General features: G+C 38.8%; 1 protein-coding gene across 5 annotated transcripts in view; it reads right to left on the reverse strand.

Moving 5' to 3' along the window:
* The window catches only part of NEO1 (neogenin 1), a 215,817-nt gene that overhangs the window by 113,185 nt on the left and 78,796 nt on the right, over window positions 1-23,836 (reverse strand). For all 5 annotated transcript variants that reach the window (XM_075045715.1, XM_075045712.1, XM_075045711.1 and 2 more), the window contains exons 3-5: window positions 14,110-14,385; window positions 10,032-10,185; window positions 226-362 (exon numbers count right to left, since the gene is read on the reverse strand). In XM_075045715.1, coding sequence (XP_074901816.1) covers window positions 226-362; window positions 10,032-10,185; window positions 14,110-14,385 — 567 coding nt within the window. The remainder of the gene's footprint in view (window positions 1-225; window positions 363-10,031; window positions 10,186-14,109; window positions 14,386-23,836) is intronic.

A 23,836-nucleotide genomic window follows, 5' to 3' on the forward strand; every position in this document is an offset into this window, starting at 1 on the left:
TAAGCAGTTTGAATAATAAGTCAGAGTAACATAGGACACAATATAACAGAATTGGGGTGGATGGGTGGTTGTTTTGTGTGGTTTTTTGTGTTTTTGTTTGTTTTGTTTTTTTTTTTTAAACAGGGCACAAAAAAACCACCAGTGTCTTAACTGATCAGACAATAAAACTCTTGTGAAAAGTCATCTGGAGATCTGTTCTCTCTGAAAATTAAATATTCAGCCTACCTTGAACTGTAAGTTCTGCTTGAGCTTCAATAGTCTCATTTCCATTATCTGCTATGCAGGTATATGTCCCAACATCCTCTTCCGTAACATCACTGATCTCCAGACTGCCTCCCGCAAGCAGAAGAAATCTTTCGTAGCTGTGCAAAACAGGACATACGGGTGATTTGATGGACAAATTGACTTAAAGTGTTACCAGAGAAGCACACACAAGTCCTCTGCCTGAAATGTCTGCATAAATTGAAGAAGTGTTTATATATAATATTCCTGGGTGCCATTTACAAGGAGCCACATTAGAGAGGAATTTTTAACTAGATGGTCAAATTCCATACTTTGGCTTCACATTTAAAATTATGTTCAACTACATCAATTCCACAAGAGTAGCTCACCTTTTCGCACTTTAAGCTTCAGTTCTTCTTAATTAAATGTGATTCAAGGTATTTAGACAATAGGAACTAAAACTTAAGAAAAATAAAATAACACCACCACATCATAAAAAAAAAACCAACACCATTTTGCAGATAGAGCTGGAATGACTTATTGCTTGAAAAGTTAAGTGAACTATAACATGCCAGACTTATGCCTGTACAACATAAGGAACAGTAATGTATAGTGTATAGTAATTGATTTTTTTGTAGAAAGATAGCCATTTCAATAAGATGTGAGATTTCAGAATAAGATACAACTTAAAAAAATTTTCAAAAGACAAATTCAATAATTTGGCTAAGTTTCTCTATAGAATTTTCTCCCTCTGACTTGTAAAGGGGGGGGGGGGTGTGTTCATAATTCAGCCTTTATAAACTATCTGCTTTTTATGCTAAATGTAGCATTTTATGCTACAAGTAGTACCCTCAACACCCTTCTCCCATTGCAACCATCATTCCCCTTCCTATGATACAAACTCATACAAGAGTTTTCCAAGATTCTTCATCGCTCCAAGCATCCACAATAAAATGCCAGCAACGTTACCAAAAACCCCAAGCCAAGACAACAAATCATGACTGGATGCTGATCCAGAACCATTCTTATTTGCAGCTGAGAAAAACGAAAGAGTCTACCAGATGGCTTCCTTTCTGGCATTATCAAGCAATGCCCTAGTGGACAGGAATAGATTGAATTCTTTCAAAATATTAACTGAATAGCACATTAGAACAATAAACTTTTTTGGTCTCTGTGGAGTGGCCAATGTACCAAAATCAACTTAATTGCTTTCTTCATTTGAAATTTTACTAGAATTATGTTAGTAAAACCAATGCTCCTACCTGCTTCGAAAGGTAAATTGTTAGGACACAAAGACTTTTGACTCACCTAGCTGCCACATTAATATTGATTTATGATGCTACTGTAATTGTTGATCAAATTTCTGATTCAGTACATTAAAAATGCATCCAGGGAGATGTCCTATCCAGCTATACCGTGAGGAAAGGCATCCTACTTCCATGATCTAGTAACAAGACAACTACAAAAAGTTTGTTTTGTAAGAAGTGTAGGGAATTTGAGTGAAGATATAACTAAGTTTGAAAAAAATGTATCAGGAGCTTTAAAAAGAGGAATGCCTGAAGAAATAGTAGAGGATTACGTGGACACCAATGCAAACAGGTTCTAGCTAAGAGGAAAACAGTGAGAAGTTTGTCATTAAACTCTGTTTTGGAACTGCTTGACAGGGGTTTGAGGACAGAAAGTGAGAAGATAAGATATATCTTGGAGTATTTCGATATGTATTGTATTGTCATAGCAGCCAAAAAAAGGCAGAAGCCTCCTATCATGGATCAGATGAAAAATTAATACATAGAAAAAAATAGGAGCTTTAGTGGTAATCAAAGATAGTGAAGGATGATCCGTCTCCTATCCCAAGCAAGAAAAATCTGTACAAAGGAGATGTGATAGTGAAGGATGATCCGTCTCCTATCCCAAGCAAGAAAAATCTGTACAAAGGAGATGTGAACAGGAGCTGCCAAAACTGTATTGCCTCCCCTCCCCTCCGCTTCTCCCACTTACTCCTATTCTATTGTGGTGGGTTGACCCTGGCTGAATGCCAGGTGCCCACCAAAGCCGTTCTATAACTCCCCTCTCCTCAGCTGGACAGGGGAGAGAAAATATAACAAAGGGCTTGTGGGTCAAGATAAAGACAGGAGAGATCACTCACCAATTACCATCACGGGCAAAACAGACTCAACTTGGGGAAAATTAACTCAACTTATGACCAATCAACCAGAGTAGGGTAATGAGAAATAAAACCAAATCTTAAAATACCTTCCCTCCACACCTCCCTTCTTCCTGGGCACAACTTCACTCCCAGATTCTCTACCTACCCCCCACAGTGGCGCAGGGGGATGGGGAATGGGGTTTACGGTCATTTCATCACACGTTATTTCTGCTGCTTCATCCTCCTCAGGGGGAGGACTCATCACACTCTTCCCCTGCTCCAGCGTGGGGTCCCACCCACAGGAGACAGTCCTCCACAAACTTCTCCAACATGGGTCCTTCCCACAGGCTGCAGTTCTTCATGAACTGCTCCAGCATGGGTCCTTTCCACGGGCTGCAGTCCTTCAGGAGCACACTGCTCCAGCGTGGGTCCCCCACGGGGTCACAAGTCCTGCCAGAAAACCTGCTCCGTGGGCTCCTCTCTCCACAGGGCCACAGGTCCTGCCAGGAGCCTGCTCCAGCGCGGGGTTCCCATGGGGTCACAGCCTCCTTTGGGCACCCACCTGCTCCGGCGTGGAGTCCTCCCCGGGCTGCAGGTGGAGATCTGCTCCACCATGGACCTCCCTGGGCTGCAGGGGGACAGCCTGCCTCACCATGGTCTTCATCACCACGGGCTGCAGGGGAATCTCTGCTCCGGCACCTGGAGCACCTCCTCCCCTCCTTCTGCACTGACTCTGGGGTCTGCAGGGTTTCTCTTACATGTTCTCAACTCCCCTCTCCGGCTGCCGTTTCTGTGTGTCCCACAACTTTTTTCCTTCTTAAATATGTTATCACAGAGGCGTTACCACTATCGCTGATGGGCTTGGCCTTGGCCGGCGGCGGGTCCATCTCAGAGCCGGCTGGCATTGGCTCTGTCAGACACCGGGGAAGCTTCCAGCAGCTTCTTACAGAAGCCACCCCTGTAACCCCTCTGCCCCCACTACCAAAACGTTGCCACACAAACCCAATACATCTATTCACCTGTATTCTACCCGGGGAAATTCATTAGATTTAAACCACACAAGTTTGTTGAAGTTAGCCCATCTAAGAAAGCTCTACGACCATCTAAAAAGATCTATGAAAACGATGCTGTGCCCGCTTCTTGAAACTCTTTGTCTGCATCTGGACACCAACAGTCCACAAACACAGAAGAGCTTTTCAAACATTCTCAAGGTGAACAGAAACAATGTCACTGAAACTTATTTGTGAGAATGGCACATTAGACATGTTAAGTCTGCACTAAAACCACACCTAAAGAAAAATAAATGAGTGAGACAAGTCTGGACCTTGACACATTCACATATACAGTTTTGTATTTCCTTTTATCATGTAAAATAGCTTCTTTGATTATTTGTTCTAGCATTCGCAGCGACTTAAATTAATCCAAGTAGCATATAATCTGCTGAGGGTAAGATGAATGCAGAAATAAATGGAGCCAATTGGTAAATGTGCTAGATCTATCAATGACAGCATACAAAACAAGAAGGAAGGCTGTGGAGAAAGAAGTGACTCTATGTGAGAGCTGAGACTAAAACAATTGCAAAGGAATGATAAAAGGCTATAGAGACTGTTAGTGTAATTTTGATGACAAATAGTGCCTTCTTTTGGATATCTACCAATTTCCATAGTTATCCATCTAAAAGCAACACGTCCCTTATGATGTTCATTTTCCCATAACCAGCTGCTGAAAAAGCAAAGTAATGTGCATTGTGAGGCAGTAGACTATCATGGTTACTAACCAGCAATTAAGATGTTACTAAAACTATTAAACCTTACTAGACGCTGTCACATTAAGCAACAAAAATTTGTTGCATAAGATCTCACAAACTGCTTGCAACGTGATAGCGTTTACATGAATTGTCCTTTTTATCAAGAAACAAGGTTATATAGTTTTCAGCAGTCTAAATTGTGTGCTATGCTTTTATTCTATTTGATCATTTTACTCAAGAAAATCTAGAGTTGAGTCCAGAGTTTACCCATATGTGATCCAATACAAGTTCACCGCTGTTAAAAACATGGAAGAAAACAGTTAATCTGTCAGACTCCTTGGTGATTCCTTCTGTATGCATTGGCTGTAGAAGAATTCTGGGCTTAAAGCAAAACTGCTTTTGTAATAAAGTAAAAACATCTTAATTTTGTAAGAACAACGAAGCATTTCCACAAAAGAGTGAAGCAATCAGATTTCAGACACTGGAGACAAAGAATCAGCTTAATATAAAAGTGATAACATAATTTAAAGTGTCATTAAAAACAACAAAGATTGATCATTCAAATGTCAGGGAACAGGAAAATCAAATTCAAGCCTTTTATATGCATTCCATACAGCCCGCAGTTACACACTCACAATATACAATTACTTGAGCTACTCTGGATACCTAACTCACATGCTTTTTTGTGTTTCATTATCACAAAATACAGTAAGCCTTTATTAATTTACTGTATTCAGACAGCCAGTTATACCCTGAGGTTTTGGCTTTTTTTTTTTCCCCCTCTTAAATTAGTATTCCCAAAACATCTTATAATCTATTTGCAGTCTTGGTAAAGTAGAGCAGATAAAATTAGACAGTAAATTAGATTATTTTGTGGAATGAACTACCAGAAAAATCTCCATAATTACTCTGCTATGTTTAACCTTTACTAAGTTGGGCAAGTGTAATTCACTTAATACAAATCAGAGTACCTTGCAAACAGTAGTATGTAATAATTAAAAATATCACACATTTCGTGTTAAGTATTAAGGAAAAAACCCTGCATTAAGAATATGTATGTGATCATATTTGAACGCATACAGCAACAGCATAAAATTAGTGCCACACATGCAACCTCAGCTTTGCAATCTCCTCACTTTAGAAAATTATTAACCATACAACCATGTTACAGTTTTCTGTAGGCATCTTTCAAGGACATAAAGTTTTGCTAAATTCAACAGCCCCAAAACGCTGAAGATTTAGTTGTGCTTCAATAACCTTATTAAAATATAATGTTATTGTTCAGGGTCCTTTCAACTGTTTATTTTCAGATTAGCCATCTCATTTACTGTAGCTTTTTGAAGAATTTGTGGCACATGCATTTGTGATTTCTTCCATGTAAGTGTCCAAATATCAATCAAGATACACAATATATGCTGTTTGAGCACATACTGATCCACACACTGGAAAGGTTTCAAAGCAGAACATAATCTTCCAAACATTCGAAACTCTGTGCCCGCCTCCCAAGCTCTGAATATCCATCTTGGCAGCCACTTCACCTGAAATCTCACTTTTCAACTTCAGAATCATCAAAAGCACAAAATTACTCCTGCATTTGCTAAAAACCAGTCCCTCACGCAGTAGGATCCTTAGCCAGACAAGACATTTAAAAAAAAAAGTATGAAAGGCTCAAAGTTGGCAAAATCTTAAAAACTATTCAACCTGTATATAACATTTTCATTACAGTCTTTTATGTCAGGTAATATTGACAATACAGTAGATTTTACTTTAGAAAGTTTTCTGTAAAGGACATAAGATTTATTCAAATAACTACACTTCAGTGGCTTTCCCCAGTTCCTTCCATTTCTCTCAGTATTTTCTACATTCCTGGCAGAAATATTACTCCTTCTGAGTTTATGGAAGAAATCCAGCTGAAAAAGTAGAATGCATATTCGCACTGCTGAACCCAGGTATGACAGGGTGGGTGTGCATTCGTAGTGCCTATCCTAAAGAACTACGAGCAGTATACCCTGTATCACAAGATTATGCACACATGAATACATACGAGCTTCAAGGCTTGCTTTGTATTTTGAAGCTCTAGTTTGGAGCTACAAGCACCATAAACCTAGAACAGGGTTCTAGCCTTTTCCTTTCTTTTCAAACAATGTAGTTTTGAGAAAATTATTACATATTATCAAGATTACTAGCTTGACTAGCAAGCCAATTCAACAAAAAACTTTCATCACAAGTCAAATGTTTTTCCCAGTGACAGGTTATCAGGTCCGATTTTCAACTTTGCGATTGTTTTTATCTCTGAAATTGTAAATACAGTAAGAATGGCCTGAAAGGAGCAGACCAAAGCCAGACAGCAATGCCTAGAGAAGGGCATGTGGATGATGAAAGCATAGAGAGACCCTTTCTCCAAACAGTCTCTTACTCTTCAGCTTCTGAGGACTGAGACTTCCCCAAGTCCTGGGTATTTCATAGTCTTTAATAGACTTCTTTATGAGGAACCAAAAAGTCAGCAGTCTAACTATCGTTTATATTTCTTTAAAATCCTTAACAAGTTATGAAAGGTCTCCTTGAAGTTCTAACAGTTTTACTACAATGGCAACTTTTAGCATTGCATTAACTTAAGCAGCTTCTCACTCAACACTCAAAGCTTCCTTCTCTTTCACTCAAATTGGCTTGGAAAATATTTTATCACAGCAAACTAATTTCACAATGTATCGCATTACAGGCTGCTTGTTTGAACAAGTGCCAAGACTGCCATCATTAAAGTTTACTCATATTTATCCATTAACATAAATCTTATTGCAGTCTTCGACAAATATTCCATCGAAATTAAACACCTTCCATTTTTTCAGGTCTTATAACAAATATTTAATTCCAAAATCCCACCACTCCCAACCGTTAAAAATAATTTGGTTTTCCTATATATACAGGCTCCTACATGTATTCTCCTTTGCAATACAGCTTCAAAGGAAAACATTTAATTTTTTTATATTAGATGAATTGCCATGGTTAAAAAGACAGAAGTAAAAATAAGGTTGTGTGCCTAAACCATTTAACAAGGGGTAAAAAATGGGGACATACCTGACCATGCTATCCGAATTTTGTTTCCTAACCCCATACATAAACACACAGAGACATGTATCAATACATAGGTATATACATGTGTGTATACCTACATACATGTATCTTAATGTCTGCAGTGTGTGTGTATAAACAAAAACCATGATCTAAGAGCTTTTCCCAGGCAGAAGGTACAGTAAAACCTGTCCTGATGAGAAGGATCAGTTCTTTCTTGGGATAAAGAAAAGCCATGCTAATAAGAAAAAAAGTCTTACTTTTATATCAAAAGGGAATTTTAATACAAATTAAATGTGATTTAATTTGTAATTAAAAGACCATGCATAACAAGCTAAGGTACCTATTTTGCAACAGTCTAATCACAGGCTTTACTCCAACAAAGAATCTTAATTTTTAGTTCTAAAGATTTTCAAGTTATTCTATTCAAAAGAATAATACGACAGCTGTCGAGGTAAATGGAGTTTAAGAACTTTTTATCGTGTGCTGTTTGAATCTCTTCTCTGTTAAGTCATAGTCATGAGTAGCAGACTTAAGAGTTTTGGCACTTTGATCACTTTAACGAACAATGAAGGAAGCTTACTCCTACAGAGTGGAAAGAAAAAAGAAAAAAAAAAAACACACAAATTTTTTCATTTACCTACCTTAAAAGTAAACTCTATAATGAGCACACATTTCACTGTAAGAAAAAAAAACACCTAAGTGTTGTAACAAGGAAAAAAAAAATTAAAAAGCTTTAAAAATCAATTTCATCAGCAAGGTAACTTTACTCACTCATCTTCAGCCAGACCAGAAAGGTTCTGTAAGTAATAGTAGGTCAAAAGAAATAAAATATTAATTGTTCAAAACCCTTATTCACTCCTTTTTGGTTCTATCTTAGAGCAGAAGAAAATATTTATTTCAAATAGAAGAGGAATATTTCTTTGTCTTCTCAACTTTATCCTCCTTTGTGAAAACATATCCAGAGGACATGGCAACAAGCAGATTCGAAGAACATACAGGCACCTGCAGCTTTTTAGTTTCACAAGAGGCTTTCCTTGGGCTTCGCAGAGAATGCACATAGCTCATTTGTTGCAGGAGTAGAGAAGTGTTCAGTAAAATGATGTTTGGGAAAACTGACAGCCTTATGGCTCCTGCTTCTGCCTTACTACACAGTGTCCATGTGACGATGGAAAGATGCTCAAGAAAAAATGGCTTCAAGCAAAGAGCTGGTGACAGCACAGAGGAAGCACTCTTCTGACTCCCCATACCGGCAACCTGACACACAGTTCAAAGAAGGATTTGTACTTACTGCTTAAGTCAACCAGAATCTGTTCTTCTAACAAAGGAACATAATGCTAAAAACTAATGCTAAATGTTCTGAAAAAACAGGTGATAAGCAGTTCAAATTGTTATGCCTCAGCTCTCCAACAAAATTTCTCACTCTGAATTTTGGAAAGAAAAAAAAAATATTTGTGAAGCCCTCAGAACTTATCATGACGACCTGCATAGAAAAGCTCATAAGGGAATTAACAGCATTGGATTGAGACCAGGATTTGAAAGTTTGGGCTCTATGTCAAAAAAATGAGAAGAAACTAAAAAGGAGAGCTCTTTAGTAAGTAAGCTTTAACCTCCTTGTGCACTGAATGTGACATAACCTAGAGAAGGATGGGGCGGCGGGGCAGCAAAAATTTATAAAGACATGACACGACATCATTTTACATACAAGAAAAACAAAGTAAGATCTTACCAGGCACATTTATTCTGACATTTCACCACATTTGATTGTGCAACTCTAATGAGTCTGTACCATCCTTCGTACGTGAATGATTCCTTATATTTACCAAAAAAACGAATTTAAATCATGTGTCATCAGACTGACATGAACACAATTTCTCAGTGGTATTAGAACTGTTAGTCATTACCCACAGAAGCTTGCATTTTCCAGATAAAGACAGTTCAAATTACAAGCCCTGGGATTTTTTTAATTTAAGAGTTGACAAAAAAAAGAGATATACTACTATCACTGGTACTGTAGAGAGACTTGCATATTCCTTTAGCCGCTTTCTGTGTCAGCCATGCCACAATATAACTTTACCTCTCGTTGTTTCATGATTATCTTGTTTCTACATTAATCTCACCACCAACTTTGAGGGACATTAAGAAGACATTCAAGTATCTGTAATTTCCTTGTTCTAATAAGTATGTTCATTAGATGGACAAAAATTTTCTTCATAAGATTTGTTCTGCATTCTTACACATATTTTTCTACATTATTTCGAATGAATACACCAGCAATGACAATGTGTAATAGTTTTCACTTAATGCATTCCTGAAAGCCCACCTTTTTTTTTTCCCAATCATGCCTAACATTTTAATATTCTGTTTTAATGAGAAATTATGAAATCCTGCTTTAAACACTTATTCTTAAATTTTTATGCAACATTTAGATGCATACTGAACATTTTCACTGCAGAAAGAGTAATGTGAGTGCAGGGCTTCATACGCGTAATATGCCAATATGAAGACATCTTAGCTTTTCTGCAGTGTCCTTATTCCCTCAATTGCTTCTTTTACTCCAGTGGCAATCTAGAAGTAATATATTCTTAATAACCTTCCTGCTTCAAATAAGATTTCGTGGTTTCAGATGTCTGCAATAAAAAAATACTATTGAGATTGTTCCACAAGTCTCATGAACTACCTTACCTGTCATAACATTCAGTCTAGAATACCTTCAGCATTTGAAAACCAGCTTCTGTTCCCCTGGCTTAAAATTAAGTAGAAAGCAAGTTGTGTGCTAATCTAAAATCATAACTCTGGCTGGATTCCTACCGTTATATAAAAATATATACGTTAGCCATTACTCACCCTTCTGTGGTAAGCTCTTCTTCATTTCTTGTCCACCTGACATATGGAGTTGGAAATCCTACAGCAACGCATGGAAAAACTGCACTTTGCCCACTAACTTTAGTAAGTGAAGAGGGCTGCCTCACAAACATCAAGTTCTGTGGCACCTCGGGATCTGCAAATTTTTTGTAAATTACAAAGTTGTTACCACATGCAAAATCAGAAGGTGATCATATTTAAAGAAAAACAAAAAACAACACAAATGAAACATCTAATTTCTATTCCGCATCTTCACAGCATTCAATCATTATCTTACCTACATAAACAGTTTCCTGTAAGAGACTCTCTAAGCCTCCCATGTGAACAACTCTTTACCGTCTCCTCCAGGCACACAAACTGATTTGCCACCATTGGGATTCTGACTCTTCAAACTCCCTGGGAAACAATTTCAGTTAAAGCTACAGCCCTGAAACTGGAACTTCCACCAGCTAGTAGAGATTTAGTAAAGACAGCTATAAGTTCGACTTTGTCTAGCCAACCTTGGGCAATCTCCTGACCTCCTCGGATAGCTGCCTGAGAAAGTGCTTTTATACACTGGAAAATGAAACTACTGCAGTAGAGAGTCAACCCTAAGGGAAATAAAATAACTAGGCAACTTGCATGCTGAAGTAACACAACCTTTATCCTAAAAAAAAAAAATCCACCATGGTTTTCCATCCTTATGAAAACAGTGAATCCTCTGAAGTAGTTTTGATTTTGCTTTGAATTGGGCTGGAGATGATTTTGTTTCTTTTTTCTCCCCCACCCCCTTAAAAACAAGCACAAGCAAAGTGCATATTTACACGCTCTTTTACTACAGGAAAAGGCCATTTTGACTGAGAGAATTGAAAACATACCCACCAATAAAGGCTGTCCAGCAATCTACACTGTAAATATTCAGAACAAAAGGCTATTTTTCTACTTTCCTAAAAATATCCATGACTATTCAAAATGTAACCTTAGGAAAAAGGTTCTATAATCAATTTTAACTAGAACTGTGACCAACTCATGAAGGGGCCTCAGTAACACCTGGACAAAAGATGCAGTTTGCACCCTTTTTCTCTGCAGTAACTTCAGCATGTGCCTTGCACCATAATTAGAGGAAATGAGTTCCTACATACCAGCTACAGCATTTCTGCTGTGTTAGTTATCATAACTCTTTCTGCCAACTGCTCAAAAATCCCAGTCTTTATGCTGCATTAAGTGCTGTATTCTCAATACTCAGATGTGCGCTGACAAGTTTGATGACAAGCAAGCTCCAGAATCAGACAAGCTATTTTTGGTCCCCTCAGTGGGGGCAAACTATCCTGTACCTACACTACTTTTGCTCGCTGAAGCCCATTCTGTGCCTATCACGCACAGTATTTGGCCCCTGTCTCACCTGGGACCTACGCGATACTTGCAGGAATTTCTGAAAGTTGTTGGGTTTGGTGTTCTTCAGCTCAAAGTGCTAAAAACAATAATTGAGTGTTTACAGCACTAAGCTAAGGGCATGCACGTGCTCCAAGGTATAACACGATGAGGTTGCCAGGGTATTCGAGAGAAGCAGGCCGGATGGAAATCATGTTTCAGAATTGTCCTAGGCAGAAGGAGCCAAACTTCGAGCAATCCTGGATCACACCATCTGTCTCAGGCCCACACACAAACTATCATAGCAGCTCTGCCCACATTCCCTCTTAGAGGGAACTAGTCTGCTTGCGCCAGAAATAAGACCATGTGTGAACAAGCGGGTAACACAGTGAGAGTGACCTGGAGTGGCATATGGAGCAAGCCAAGTTGCAAAAAATGGATATAACACATTGCCAGCAAGCAATCATTACGCTAGGGAGAGGAGCCGGTATGATTCACTGGAGACAGAACTCATTAATGCTCCAAGCTCACAAAAACGAATTCAGTTCTCACATTAGCAGAAACTAGATTGAAAAATTAAGTGATTTTTTTTTTCTCTGCATTCCTATCTATGAAAGCACCTGCTACCAAGTAGCAGAGCTCAGAAATGTATCCTCCTGCTTGCTCAGCGGCAGATGAAAGGCAGACTGAATGCTCTAAAGAAGCTCACTATCAGAAAAAGTAGAACACTGTCTGTGGATGCAAATCTGTGTGATGCAAGTGTGTTTTGGGTGTATTTCAAGGATTCAGAAGCAGAGCGGTGGGGTTGCTGTCAGGCGCACATCAGATAATTTAAAAATGGAATAAAACAAGTGAAGAATAGATTAATTCAAATTCTTCTTTCAAATACATCTCAGACCAAACAATCAATTATGGGGCCACTCAAGATTGAGCACACTTCCTGTGCAACAGTTTAATCCCACTTAAAAAAAAAAAAAAACAGAAGAAAACAAAAAATGCCTGCTGGGAGGGATTTTCACAAAACTTCACTATCAACACATTCAGACTCATGACTGAGCAATGAAACAGCATTTTTTGTATTCCCTAATAAAGTTATATTTAGTCACCTTCAGCAAAACATTACAAAAGCAAGTAAACTACATCTGGAATCAAAAGAATTCAAAAGATCAACAAAATATAGAGGTTTAATCAGGAAAGCTTCAATCGACAAAAATCACAGAAGTCTTAAGCATTCATTTGAGGGGCTGTAGAAACATGAAGGCAAACCAAACTAAAATAATTCAATTAAGCATCTTTTCCAAAAGTGCTATTCTTCAAAAACTATATCCTTAGTTGAAGAAAAGATAAGGCTTTCTTTTCAGAAAGGCTAAAGAACTTAATGAAACAAAATCCTACTTCAAACGTGATTAATTTCCAAAGCCTAGCAAATAACCTCAACTTTAAAAGAGAACTGCAATTGTAAAATTGGGTTATTTTAAAGTATATTTTAGTATTTTAAGTAGAAAAGTGACAGAGTCATGAAAAACAGAAATATTCATTGAAAGGGACCTCTGAAGATGCCACCACCTGCTTGAGGTCCTACCGGTTGCCAACGCTAGGTCAGGCCAACCATGACATTGCTCAGCCTAGCCCTAAAGCCTCCAAAAATGGAAATTCAGCAACCCCCTCTGGCAGATCTCCAAGAAGTAAAACTTGAATCAGAATTCCAACATGAAGACTAATTCGGAAGAGACAGCATAAAATTCTGGAAAGAATTATGAAAACCCATACAAAGCACAGCTCGTACTTCCCTAGTTTGGGAAAGTGAGATTCACATTCCTGTCTTATTATTGATCGATTTTCAAAACTTTGTGTTAGAACATCTGGTGACACACAGCTCTGTGCAATAGTGTCACGTGAAACAGAACACACTAAAGGTAGAAACAGTTTACATGAGAACTGGACTTTTAATTGTCCCAATATTTAGGAATTTCTGATTCTTTGAGCATTGGACCCTTTGGGGAACTCTCCAGACCCCAAAAGGGGAGATGACTTTTTATTTTGAAAGGTTTAGCTATGCCTGTTGTTCTGAAATGTTTTGATTTTTCTTGCTAAGAACAAAAGTGCCTCAGCTTAAGCATCCTAAGAGCATGGGACTAAGCACCAATTTCTTTTGGAAACTTCAACAGTATTTTAAACATGGGATTCAAGCTTGAGAAACTTAGAGGTCCCCAAACTTTTATACTCAAAGAAACAGTCAGCTCCCTCCTTGTAACATGTCACAATGGAAGTGTATTACTAGTGACTTTTTAGAAGTCCTTCCCCAAAAGCCCTTAAAAGCTAAACCATTAAATACAGCAAAATAGTATGCATGTGTCTCCGGCCTATCTCCAACCATTGCTGCAAAGGGCTTCAACACCGATAACTGATTTTGCTTTTCTGTTTCCCAACTGCAAGATATAGGTTAGTCTTCCCAAGGGCCAAAACCCTTTAGCTTAAGTGCCTGCACTCATTTTAAGCTATATAGAAAAAAACCCAAAACCAAAACAAATCCAACCACCAGCTTCCACGACACATATTACGCTTAGTTCAACTTAAAATACACAAAAATGCAACACAGCAGATTCTCATGAGTTCCCCTTTGTAAGCATTCTTGTTAGGTGTTTTCCTCCTATTGCTTGACTAATGTTTTAATTACTGTTTTTTTTAAAAAATAAAAACAGATCAATACCTGGAAGAATTTTGAGCTCCGCTTCGTCACTGTATTTGGGGGTCCCACCACTTTCAATGATGCAGCGATAGAGTCCTCCATCCAGATCAGTAGCATTGCTAATAATTAGAGCTCCACTTGGTAATTTAAATACACGATCATCCAGAAAGACTGGCTGGCGATCCTGCTCCCACCTCACAAACGGTGCAAGGTCAACATTGACTTCACAGTTAAGGATTGCACTGTTTCCTTTATAGACAGATGATGATTCTGGCTGACTGGTGAACCTGGGAAGGCCTGCAAATAGGAAATAGAGAAGTTCAAAAAGTAACAAGTTAGAGGTATTCTGAAGATGACACCAAACTTTGAAGTCCAAGTCAAGATTCATGAACATAGTTTTTAAAAAAATTAAGCTGCTCTCCAACTCTTTAAAAACCTTAACATTTGATAGCACAATGCTAAATACAGCTGGCATAAAGGCAAATACAACCAGTAATAAAAGTACTGATTAAAAAAAAGTAGTTTTAGAAACAAGCAAATGTCGACAACAAAACAGAAGTCTTTTGAGTCCTCAAAAATGGGAGGAGACATGCAAATAACCTCTGCTCACTTCTCCAGTGTTGCTGCTATCCTTAATGAGTATATAGCACAGAAGTGGCAAAAATCAAGATAGTCTCTCTGCCTGTTACATCCAAATAAACACAGTTTGAACCATATTCTGTAAGAGCTACTGATTCACTTGCAGTGGAACGCAGATACCCTCTAGTACTCACAAAGAGAGGAGTTCTTGTATATGTTCCACTCTCAAGTTTACAGTCTACATGCCTTACATATAGCGCCATAAGGTAAAAATTGCATTTGTTCATATTGTAAATATTTCTCTTTCTCACATTAGTGTACCTGAGAACTGAGTTTTTCCACAGCGCAACACAAAGCGACCACTGCCATGCTGACCCGGCAGCACTGCACAACAAACGTGTCGCCCTTTTGAGTAAAAATGTTCTCCAGAAATACCCAAAGTCCACTGAATGGCTTCACGTTTGTTTTGGCTGGCCACGTCCTGGTGTTGGCAGTGGGGGAGCTGCCAAGGTGGCCTCTGTGAGAAGAGGTTGGGGACTCCCCACGTTGGACATGGTTGCCACTGGTTCCAGCCGTTTCCACAGCGGCCCCACAGAGGCCACAGTTGAGCCAGCTAGCGAAGCTGGTGGCACCTCTGTGAAAGCATATCCAAGAAAGGGGAAACCACTGCACAGCAGTGAGGAAAGCGTGAGAAACAGCCCTGCAACAGGCAGGTCAGAGCAAGAGGAGGAAGAGGAGGAAGGGCAGCTCCGGGTGCTGCCCTGGGGAGACCAGGCTGGAGCAGGAGGCAGAAGAATCTGCAGAAGGCGGGAAGTTGAGCCTGAGAAATGGGAAAAGGGCAGGGAAAGATGTCTTCGATTATGCCTCCGTTTTCTTACCACCCAATTTATTTTCATTGGCAAGAAATTAAATGCGATTTTTCCCCAAGTCAAGGTTGTTTTGCTCGTTACAATAACTGGCGAGTGATCTCCCTGTCTTGGTCCACAAACTTTTTATCTTCTTTTCTCCCCCTCCATCCTGTTGAGGAGCGGAGTGAGAGAGCAGCTGGCTGGGCAGCCAGCAGCCAGCCAAAGTCAACCCACCGCGAGTATTTTGCACAACAACTTCCCATAACAGGGAAGTATCAGCTCTTCCAACAGAAATACCCTTTCTACCATTACTGGTATAAACAAATGGTTTATCAATAAAGGCAACAGAACACAGTATGGGGGAAGAAAGAGGACAAAGCATGGGACAGGAAAAAGAAAAGCCTCCTCACTCTCCTTTTTCCATGGTAGTTAGCTATATTATCAGCTCTCCCTTTTGCAGTTTGCACAGAGACAGTTGTGCGGTCAACACTGACACACGGGGCAAGGCACAGCTTGCTTGCTGCAGTAGCAGTCTCAAAGTAAAATTTTCATTTTTTTTCTTTTTTTTTTTTAAATGCTCACACTTAAAACTAATATTGTCATAGAAACAGCCCATCAGTACTCTTGACATCTTACCTTTCACTCTCAATACCGCACAGCTTCAAGTATACATTATGATTTTTTTCTTTAAAGTCAGTACGCTATGTGCCTTCAATACAAAAGATGGGAAGTGGGACTCTGGGTTGCACAAATTAAACCATCCTAATACAATTATTCAAGCATGAGAATGGAGCTTGCTGGGAAGCAGTAGGCTCTGGTAACCTCTAATTCAGTGCTACGGCACACAGCCAAGACCCCAGATCAGAGAACACACACACACAAGGTCTCTTCACAGGTGATGCCTCATAGTCATGATTATACATGAATGAGGCTGGGACAGTTTAAGTCAGCTCTCACCTTTTCCACTTCTTTTAGCAAGCCTAAGGGTGAAATCCCTTCTTCATTATCTTCCATTTTCAGAAGTTTGACTTAACTGGAAAAATTTTCATTTATCTCTTGTGAACATGATTCTTTTACGTTGTTTTAGACACTCAACTCATTTCCAAACAGTTCAACCCCATATTTTTACAAAGTCTCACATAGCACCAATTTTTCTATATTTTTACATTTATTTCTTAAATACCTAGTTCAGTGCTTTGCAATTCTTTCTTCCTTTAAAAAGGAATAATAAACAATCACTCAGATCAGGGACTTTAACTTGATGTTGAAATATGCAAGATACCCACAGATGAAAAATACTGCATGGGCCTTCAACGTGAATGGGCAGAAAAGGGATGGACGAGTTATCTACCTCTTGTGCCTCAACTTCCTAGTGAAGCATATTACCACATGCTGCTTATCAGTTATATACTGGTGCCAAAACTCCATCTCCTGTAGTTTTCTCTGTCCATATTCACTATATTTGCCTATGAAAGAATCTATAACATGTACTTCTTAGTTAAATGGTACTTTCTGTCATTTTCAGCTTGAATCCCCGTTTACTTTCAAGAAAATCCCACAGGTTTTTTGTTTGTTTTTTTTTTTTTTTTTAAACTGTCTGATCTTCGCTCTCCAATTTTTGTAGAAATCTTTGGAAAAGTGGCAAGAAGCAACACCTGATGTCACATGTTCAGGTTTTTCTCACTGGAACGAAAAACTTCTTTACTTGGACTATAGAATTGTTCATTATTAGCATCCACTTAAGTACAAATTTTAATACATACTTTTCATAAAACTTCTGTATATTATTTCTCCCACAGAAAAATAAGTCTGAACCAGGCCAATGGCACCAACTCCAGTGCTCTGCAATCAAAGCCAACTATGTGAGAGATTAATTTGAGCAAACCCATAAAACACCATCTTCACATCTTATATTAAACATAAGACCTACAGTAAAAGACCAAAATCCACAAATTATCATGTGCCACCACGTGAGAGATCAAAAAAGTTAATGCAATGAGAAGCAGGAGCATACCTGCTCTCTAGTTGTGGCTAACCTCTAATGCTATAGAGAGAAAACAAACTGAACGTAGAACACATATATAATTGGGGAGGGGGTACAAAACCAGAGACCTTCCCAATCTTTCAGAACAGCTGGACTGAATTCTAACACTTTACATTTTTAACATATAGATCACTTCTGTTTTGTCAAGCAATTCCTCCCATAACCTTGTACAGGTCCTTTTCCAACCGTTACATACTTTCACCCCTCTTGGAATACTATCTGGAGGCTCCTACCACAACTTCATTCCTCTGAGAAAAAAGTTTCTAGTTTCCCCTCCCAGTGTATTTGCAACCAACTTCTAGTCCTTTGATCTTGACCTTGTTTTGGTATTAATTATTTTGCATCTTTGATATTTATCCATGACTCCCTCCCTCTAAGGTATTCACAGGAATAAAAATCAGAGCTTCTTTCAAGTCTCCTTCAGCTTAATGAAGCTACAATCTTTAGTTTCTTTTCCTCATTCCCCTAACCATCCTATCCATCTTTAAAGACTCAGAATCACAGAATCATTCGGGTAGGAAGGGACCCAGTCAGAGCAGAGTCAGCTACAAGGTCAGTGCAGGTTACTCAGGGATTTGTCCAGTCAGATCTTGAAAATCCCCATGGATGGAGACTGCACAACCTCTTGGGCAATCCATTCTACCACATGACTGTCTTCACAGTGGAGAACGTCTTCCTTAAATCCAGTCAGAACCTCTTCTGCTTCAACTGATATCCAACATCTCTTACCCTCCCACCATACACCACTGGGAGAATGACAAAGCGACAACAGACAAATTGAAGTGCCTATTGTAATTTAAGATCAGACATCCATGGAAATATAACAAAATTGCTTCTCTGTGTCTATTTGTCATGGTTTAACCCCAGCCAGCAACTAAGCACCACGCAGCCGCTCACTCACTCCCCCCCATCCAGTGGGTTGGGGGAGAAAATCGGGAAAAAGAAGTAAAACTCGTGGGCTGAGATAAGAACGGTTCAATAGAACAGAAAAGAAGAAACTAATAATGATAATGATAACACTAATAAGATGACAACAGTAGTAATAAAAGGATTGGAATGTACAAATGATGCGCAGGGCAATTGCTCACCACCTGCCGACCGACACCCAGCCAGTCCCCGAGCGGTGATTCCCCGCCCCCACTTCCCAGTTTCTAAACTAGATGGGACGTCCCATGGTATGGAATACACCGTTGGCCAGTTTGGGTCAGGTGCCCTGGTTGTGTCCTGTGCCAACTTGTGCCCTGGCTGGGCACGAGAAGCTGAAAAATCCTTGACTATAGTCTAAACACTACTGAGGAACAACTGAAAACATCAGTGTTATCAACATTCTTCGCATACTGAACTCAAAACATAGCACTGTACCAGCTACTAGGAAGACAGTTAACTCTATCCCAGCTGAAACCAGGACACTATTGAAAAGGTCTTCCCAAAAGATTTAACAATCACATTAACTCTCTGCACCCTGGCAGGTTACAGTCAATCCTATAATCCACCAACTAGCCTTCTTTTCTGTCGTAAAATCACCAGTCCCTCTGTCCCAATTTAGTACAGTACCAAGAATGTTGCTGTATCTGCTTGACTTTGCACAGTGTGATAATAAGTTTCACCATTATTCAGCCTACAGCATTATTTAATTCTTCCTATAACACCATCCAGGCCACAGTAAGAGTAACAAGGTGTCCTAAATTTGCCACACTTGCTGATTTTCTAGGCATAGACTTTGTTCTTACAGCAAAATGACTGATGAGGATGTTAAACATGATCTTTCTAAACTCCAGTCTCTGAGACATCTTTCCATTCTGAGAATCTCCCTCTCAATATAACCCATTAAATTTTCATAATTACCTCAGATTCTTATCAATCTCAATATTCTCATTTAAATTCCTATCATTTTGACCTTTAATAATTTCTAACGGGACAGGGTATCAAAAGGCTGTAATGCGGCATGCCCATCATATTATAGTGCTCTAAGACATCAATTGCTTCATCAAGAAACTCAGATGCAAACAGCAGACAAAAATCATGTTACAGTTCAGCCTTCTTCCCATTTTCCTCTGTCTTAATTACCCTCACCTTCAAAATCCCTTTTAAAAGGGCACAGTGTTGGGATCAGACTAATTGGTCTATGATTACCCCTTGCCTTTTTGGACACAGATTCTACATCAGTTATTCTTCAAGAAGAATGTACTAGCCCTTGAATTCACAATTCATTAGAAATCTTTATTAAGAGACCTAATTCTAATTCTTTCACCAGTCTAGAAGGGAGTCCTGGACCTCCTCGTTTTGTCAGATGAGCACTGTGACTTCAGTTTTCACCTCAGCTGTTGCAATCTCTTTACCCTGTACAACTACCACTTGTACAGTTACTGTATTGGCAACTTACAGCTTAAGTGAGAACATTACAGGAGGACTAAAGCCCTGCAATTTCTAACATAATCTCAACTATGCTTTAATTCAAAATAAATCCCTTACTAGTACTATTCACTTTTAGGACAAGACAGGCATTGTATATTCTGTTGTGTGCAGGTGCTCCATTAAGGTTAAATAAGCTTTATTTAAGACGGTTTCATTACTCACTAGCAATGAAATTACAGTTCATTTTCCAGGTCATCTTAAATGCCAGTAAAGCCTTTATTTGATCATAGTCCTGTGTGTTTTTTAAAATGTATCTTTTAACCTAGGCTATAATTTTGTCCTGAAGAGTAATTTTCTCTTATTCTAAGATTATTTGCAATTTGCACTGCTTAAAAGCCTCCATTGCGGAGGAGGACCCTTTTGCTTTAGCCAACAGACAACCACAAAACAATAATGATGTATTACAAAAGGATTTCTAAATATAAGCCTTAATTACTATTAATTCTGAGACCTGTTTATAAATACAGTAACAGGTCCCAGAGTGCTGGCATACCTCCTGCAGCAACATACTACTAGAAAATACTCCTCCACCTACCAGTCCAGAATCTTTCCATTAAAGAGCTTCTCTTTTCCTCTCCAAAATATCAATTGGTCAACTTGTAAGCCTGCATTTCCTTAACTTTCTATAATTGTTTTCGAATGCACTACTACGTAAGCAAATTCAGTCTTTCTATTTAAACTACAAGCACATTTAAAACTATTTTTTTAAAGTTAAATTTTAAAAACATTGATACTTTCTTCTCAGTGGTTTGTATTTCCTAATCACTTCAATCAACAAGACTGAGCAAGAATATCTAATGAAAATTAGTTACATTTCTAATGAGCAAGCAACACCCACTCTTCACCCACATGTTGCAAGGCATTCAGTTGAAGATATTACCCTATTATATTATTTTGCTAAATGAACATAATGATAAGTGATACTTTGGGGTTCTGATATTAAAGACAATTTTTTCATGTTTGTATGTACATTGATCATTCTGTGGCAGCACACATACATTATCTATCGATTTTAGGACACTGAAGGAAAATACTACTGACCTAGCAGGAATGCAGGTTAATAAACTCAATTTAGGAAGGATTATTTTCCACTTGGAATGTTCTCTAAACACTGGTAGGATAACACCTAAGCAACAGTGTGATTCTCACATGCATACAATAGGAATTAGATGCAGCACAAACTTCAAGTTTTCTCCTAGGACAATGCAAGGGAGGGGGCAGGGGGGGTGGGATAAACTCTGTCCCTATTTTCTCCTTCTCTTTTGTCTCTCTCTTCCCGTCATCAAAAGACCAGAGCAATGGCAGGAATGTGAATGAACAATCTACTTAATGCAAATTTGTTCCATTCAGCCGGCATTCCCAGTCTAAGGGTTACTGAGATTTGTAGCCCATTGTCTCGATTTCTGAAAAAGATGTGCCTAGAAGAGCAATAATTCCCATGCTCCTGGAAAACACAGATGGTAAAAATTCTGGCTATAGTCTGCTGCCTTCAATGGAGCCAGTATTTCATCTCCTGTACTTTCCAGAAGAGGAGGAATTCATTGCACTGAGCCAGATGCTAATCTAGTTCAGCAGTCTCTCTGCGACCATGGCTACTGCCAATCATTTTCAAGGAGGCTGAAAGAAAAAAACCTTCCATAATCAACAATTACTAAGTAACTTGCTCATATGACAATGTTCTAACTAACTTCAGAGTAAATGCTTGCCTTCTGCTCTAAATACTGACTGTCAGCAGTCACTGTAATGCTCAATTTTATTTAACATGGATGCCATTACCATACACATATTTAATCCTCTTTAGAATCCTACTAACCTTTTGGCACCAATCTTGCCAAATCAAGACGGCAACAGAAATAAGAAAAAAGAGAATAACTTCCTCATCTCTAGGGCAACCCAAGGCTGCACAGGAATTCACTTTTTCCCTGCCTATTGCAGGGTTGTGTACCTTTACTACATGGTCACAAGCCATCAGATCAAGTCTTTGTGAGTGTTTTTGTCATGTGCCTGAATCTCCTCTACTGCTACTGCACAGATTGGAATTTAACATACTTTGTATAAGCATTAAACAGCTCTGAACACACACACACACATACACAGACATATTACATGTTTATGCAATTAACTGCTTCCCAAAGCTGGTTTCAGGCCTTTTTTGTGGCATCTCGTGCTCAGCAGAAGTTTTCCCTGTTTTTTTTCCCCTGATTATTTCTATTGCAGTACGGAAAAAGTTAAACACAGGAGTAGCTGACAGTTTTTCCAAACCTACTACCTCCTGTATACCAGCTGTGAAAATCCTCTGTTGCCCAATGTTACTCTTACACAAGTTTCTCATAACTTACCCAAGTCTAAACTAACTTTAGTAGTATCACCTACAGACATTGCCACCCTATAGCTTTCACCTTACAATCCTTCTGCATTAAACTGGTCTGTTCAAACACAGAGACTGTGAATGATTACACAAACTGCTGATCATTTTAAGACACTTTAATTTTTTTCCCTATTCTTGTTTCCCTAATCGAATTTGAACTTATGACAAATCCATAAGTCTATTACTACTTCATTAAAATAGCCTCTTGGGAAGCATGAAGATTTTAGCAATTCAAGTAGGTAAAGGGGTATAGAAACATGATACCCTATTGTTAAAATAGCTACAACATCTGTTATCCTTCAGTGAAGCTGCGGATCTTAAAGATGCCGCATGTTTTGTTAGCGCATCAGCTTCTCACCCGAACCCTGTTAAAAATTAATAAGTCCAGCCATCTGTGGACACTTCATTAAATTATCGCAGATCTTTTTCTTCTCCTTTGCTTGAACATTATTCAGCATCATTTGTCTGAGTGGCAGAAGTGTGAAACATGTTTTAAAATACAATTTTGTTAATAAGACATATTTCATGAATCTCACTAGCAAATAGATTAGGCTTCAGAATTACAAAACATTCACGGAGAAAAGAAGTCCAGCATCACCTGAATTAAGATAAGGCCAGATGCTTCTAGTCCCTTCTACAATGAAGGAACACCAACTATCATGTATTTTTTTTCCCGCCTTGCTTAGGAAAGCTAGACAGGAGAGAATACAACCTGGCCTAAAATCTGGGCAGGAGACAACTGGTCAGGGGAGATAAGAGTATTCTTAGAAGGATTATAACATGAAGAGAGGAAAACCTACCAAATGTCCTTGTTGGCTAAACTAAAGGAGGAAGTATGTGAAATACACAACACGAATGAGAAATTTCAGTACGTAATCAGACTCCTGACTTTGTTAAACACAGCCTTGGTAACATAATTAACATGGCATATACTGATTTAAAAAGCTATCCCTTGATCAGAATTAAGAAACAGGGAAAGGGAAAGGATGTCATTGTGCACATCAGTAACAAGCACATTGACATAAGTACCTATATGCATATAATTACACACACAGAGTAACCTGGTATGACCCCAGAGCTGTTCTGAACTGGCAACTGAATGTGAGATCTCCTGAAGTCCCTTCCAAGCTCAATTATCCAATGACACTATGCTATGGGGAAGCTATACAGAAAACTATGGAGAGATACAGCAAAATATTGCACAAAATACTGTGCAAAGAAGAACAGAATTACACCTGTCAAAACAAGCTTCTTACAGGGAAAGTTAGAGGAAAATTGATCATGCCCTGGAGCACCAGGTTAGATTACACCAATTTGAGGTTGCCATCATCCCCTCTCAAACTTGGATCTGAGCTTTGCCACAGAACCACAAACTAAAAACAAAACTAAGCAACCACACACGCACAAATTTAAGAGGGTGTTTGGACTAGTAAAGCACATCAGAATATTCTGAAGTTTTACCTGACGAAAACGTTTCTCTTAGGATTTATTTTA

Source organism: Buteo buteo, chromosome 13 (genome assembly GCF_964188355.1).
Source record: "Buteo buteo chromosome 13, bButBut1.hap1.1, whole genome shotgun sequence".
Taxonomy (NCBI): Eukaryota; Metazoa; Chordata; class Aves; order Accipitriformes; family Accipitridae; genus Buteo; species Buteo buteo.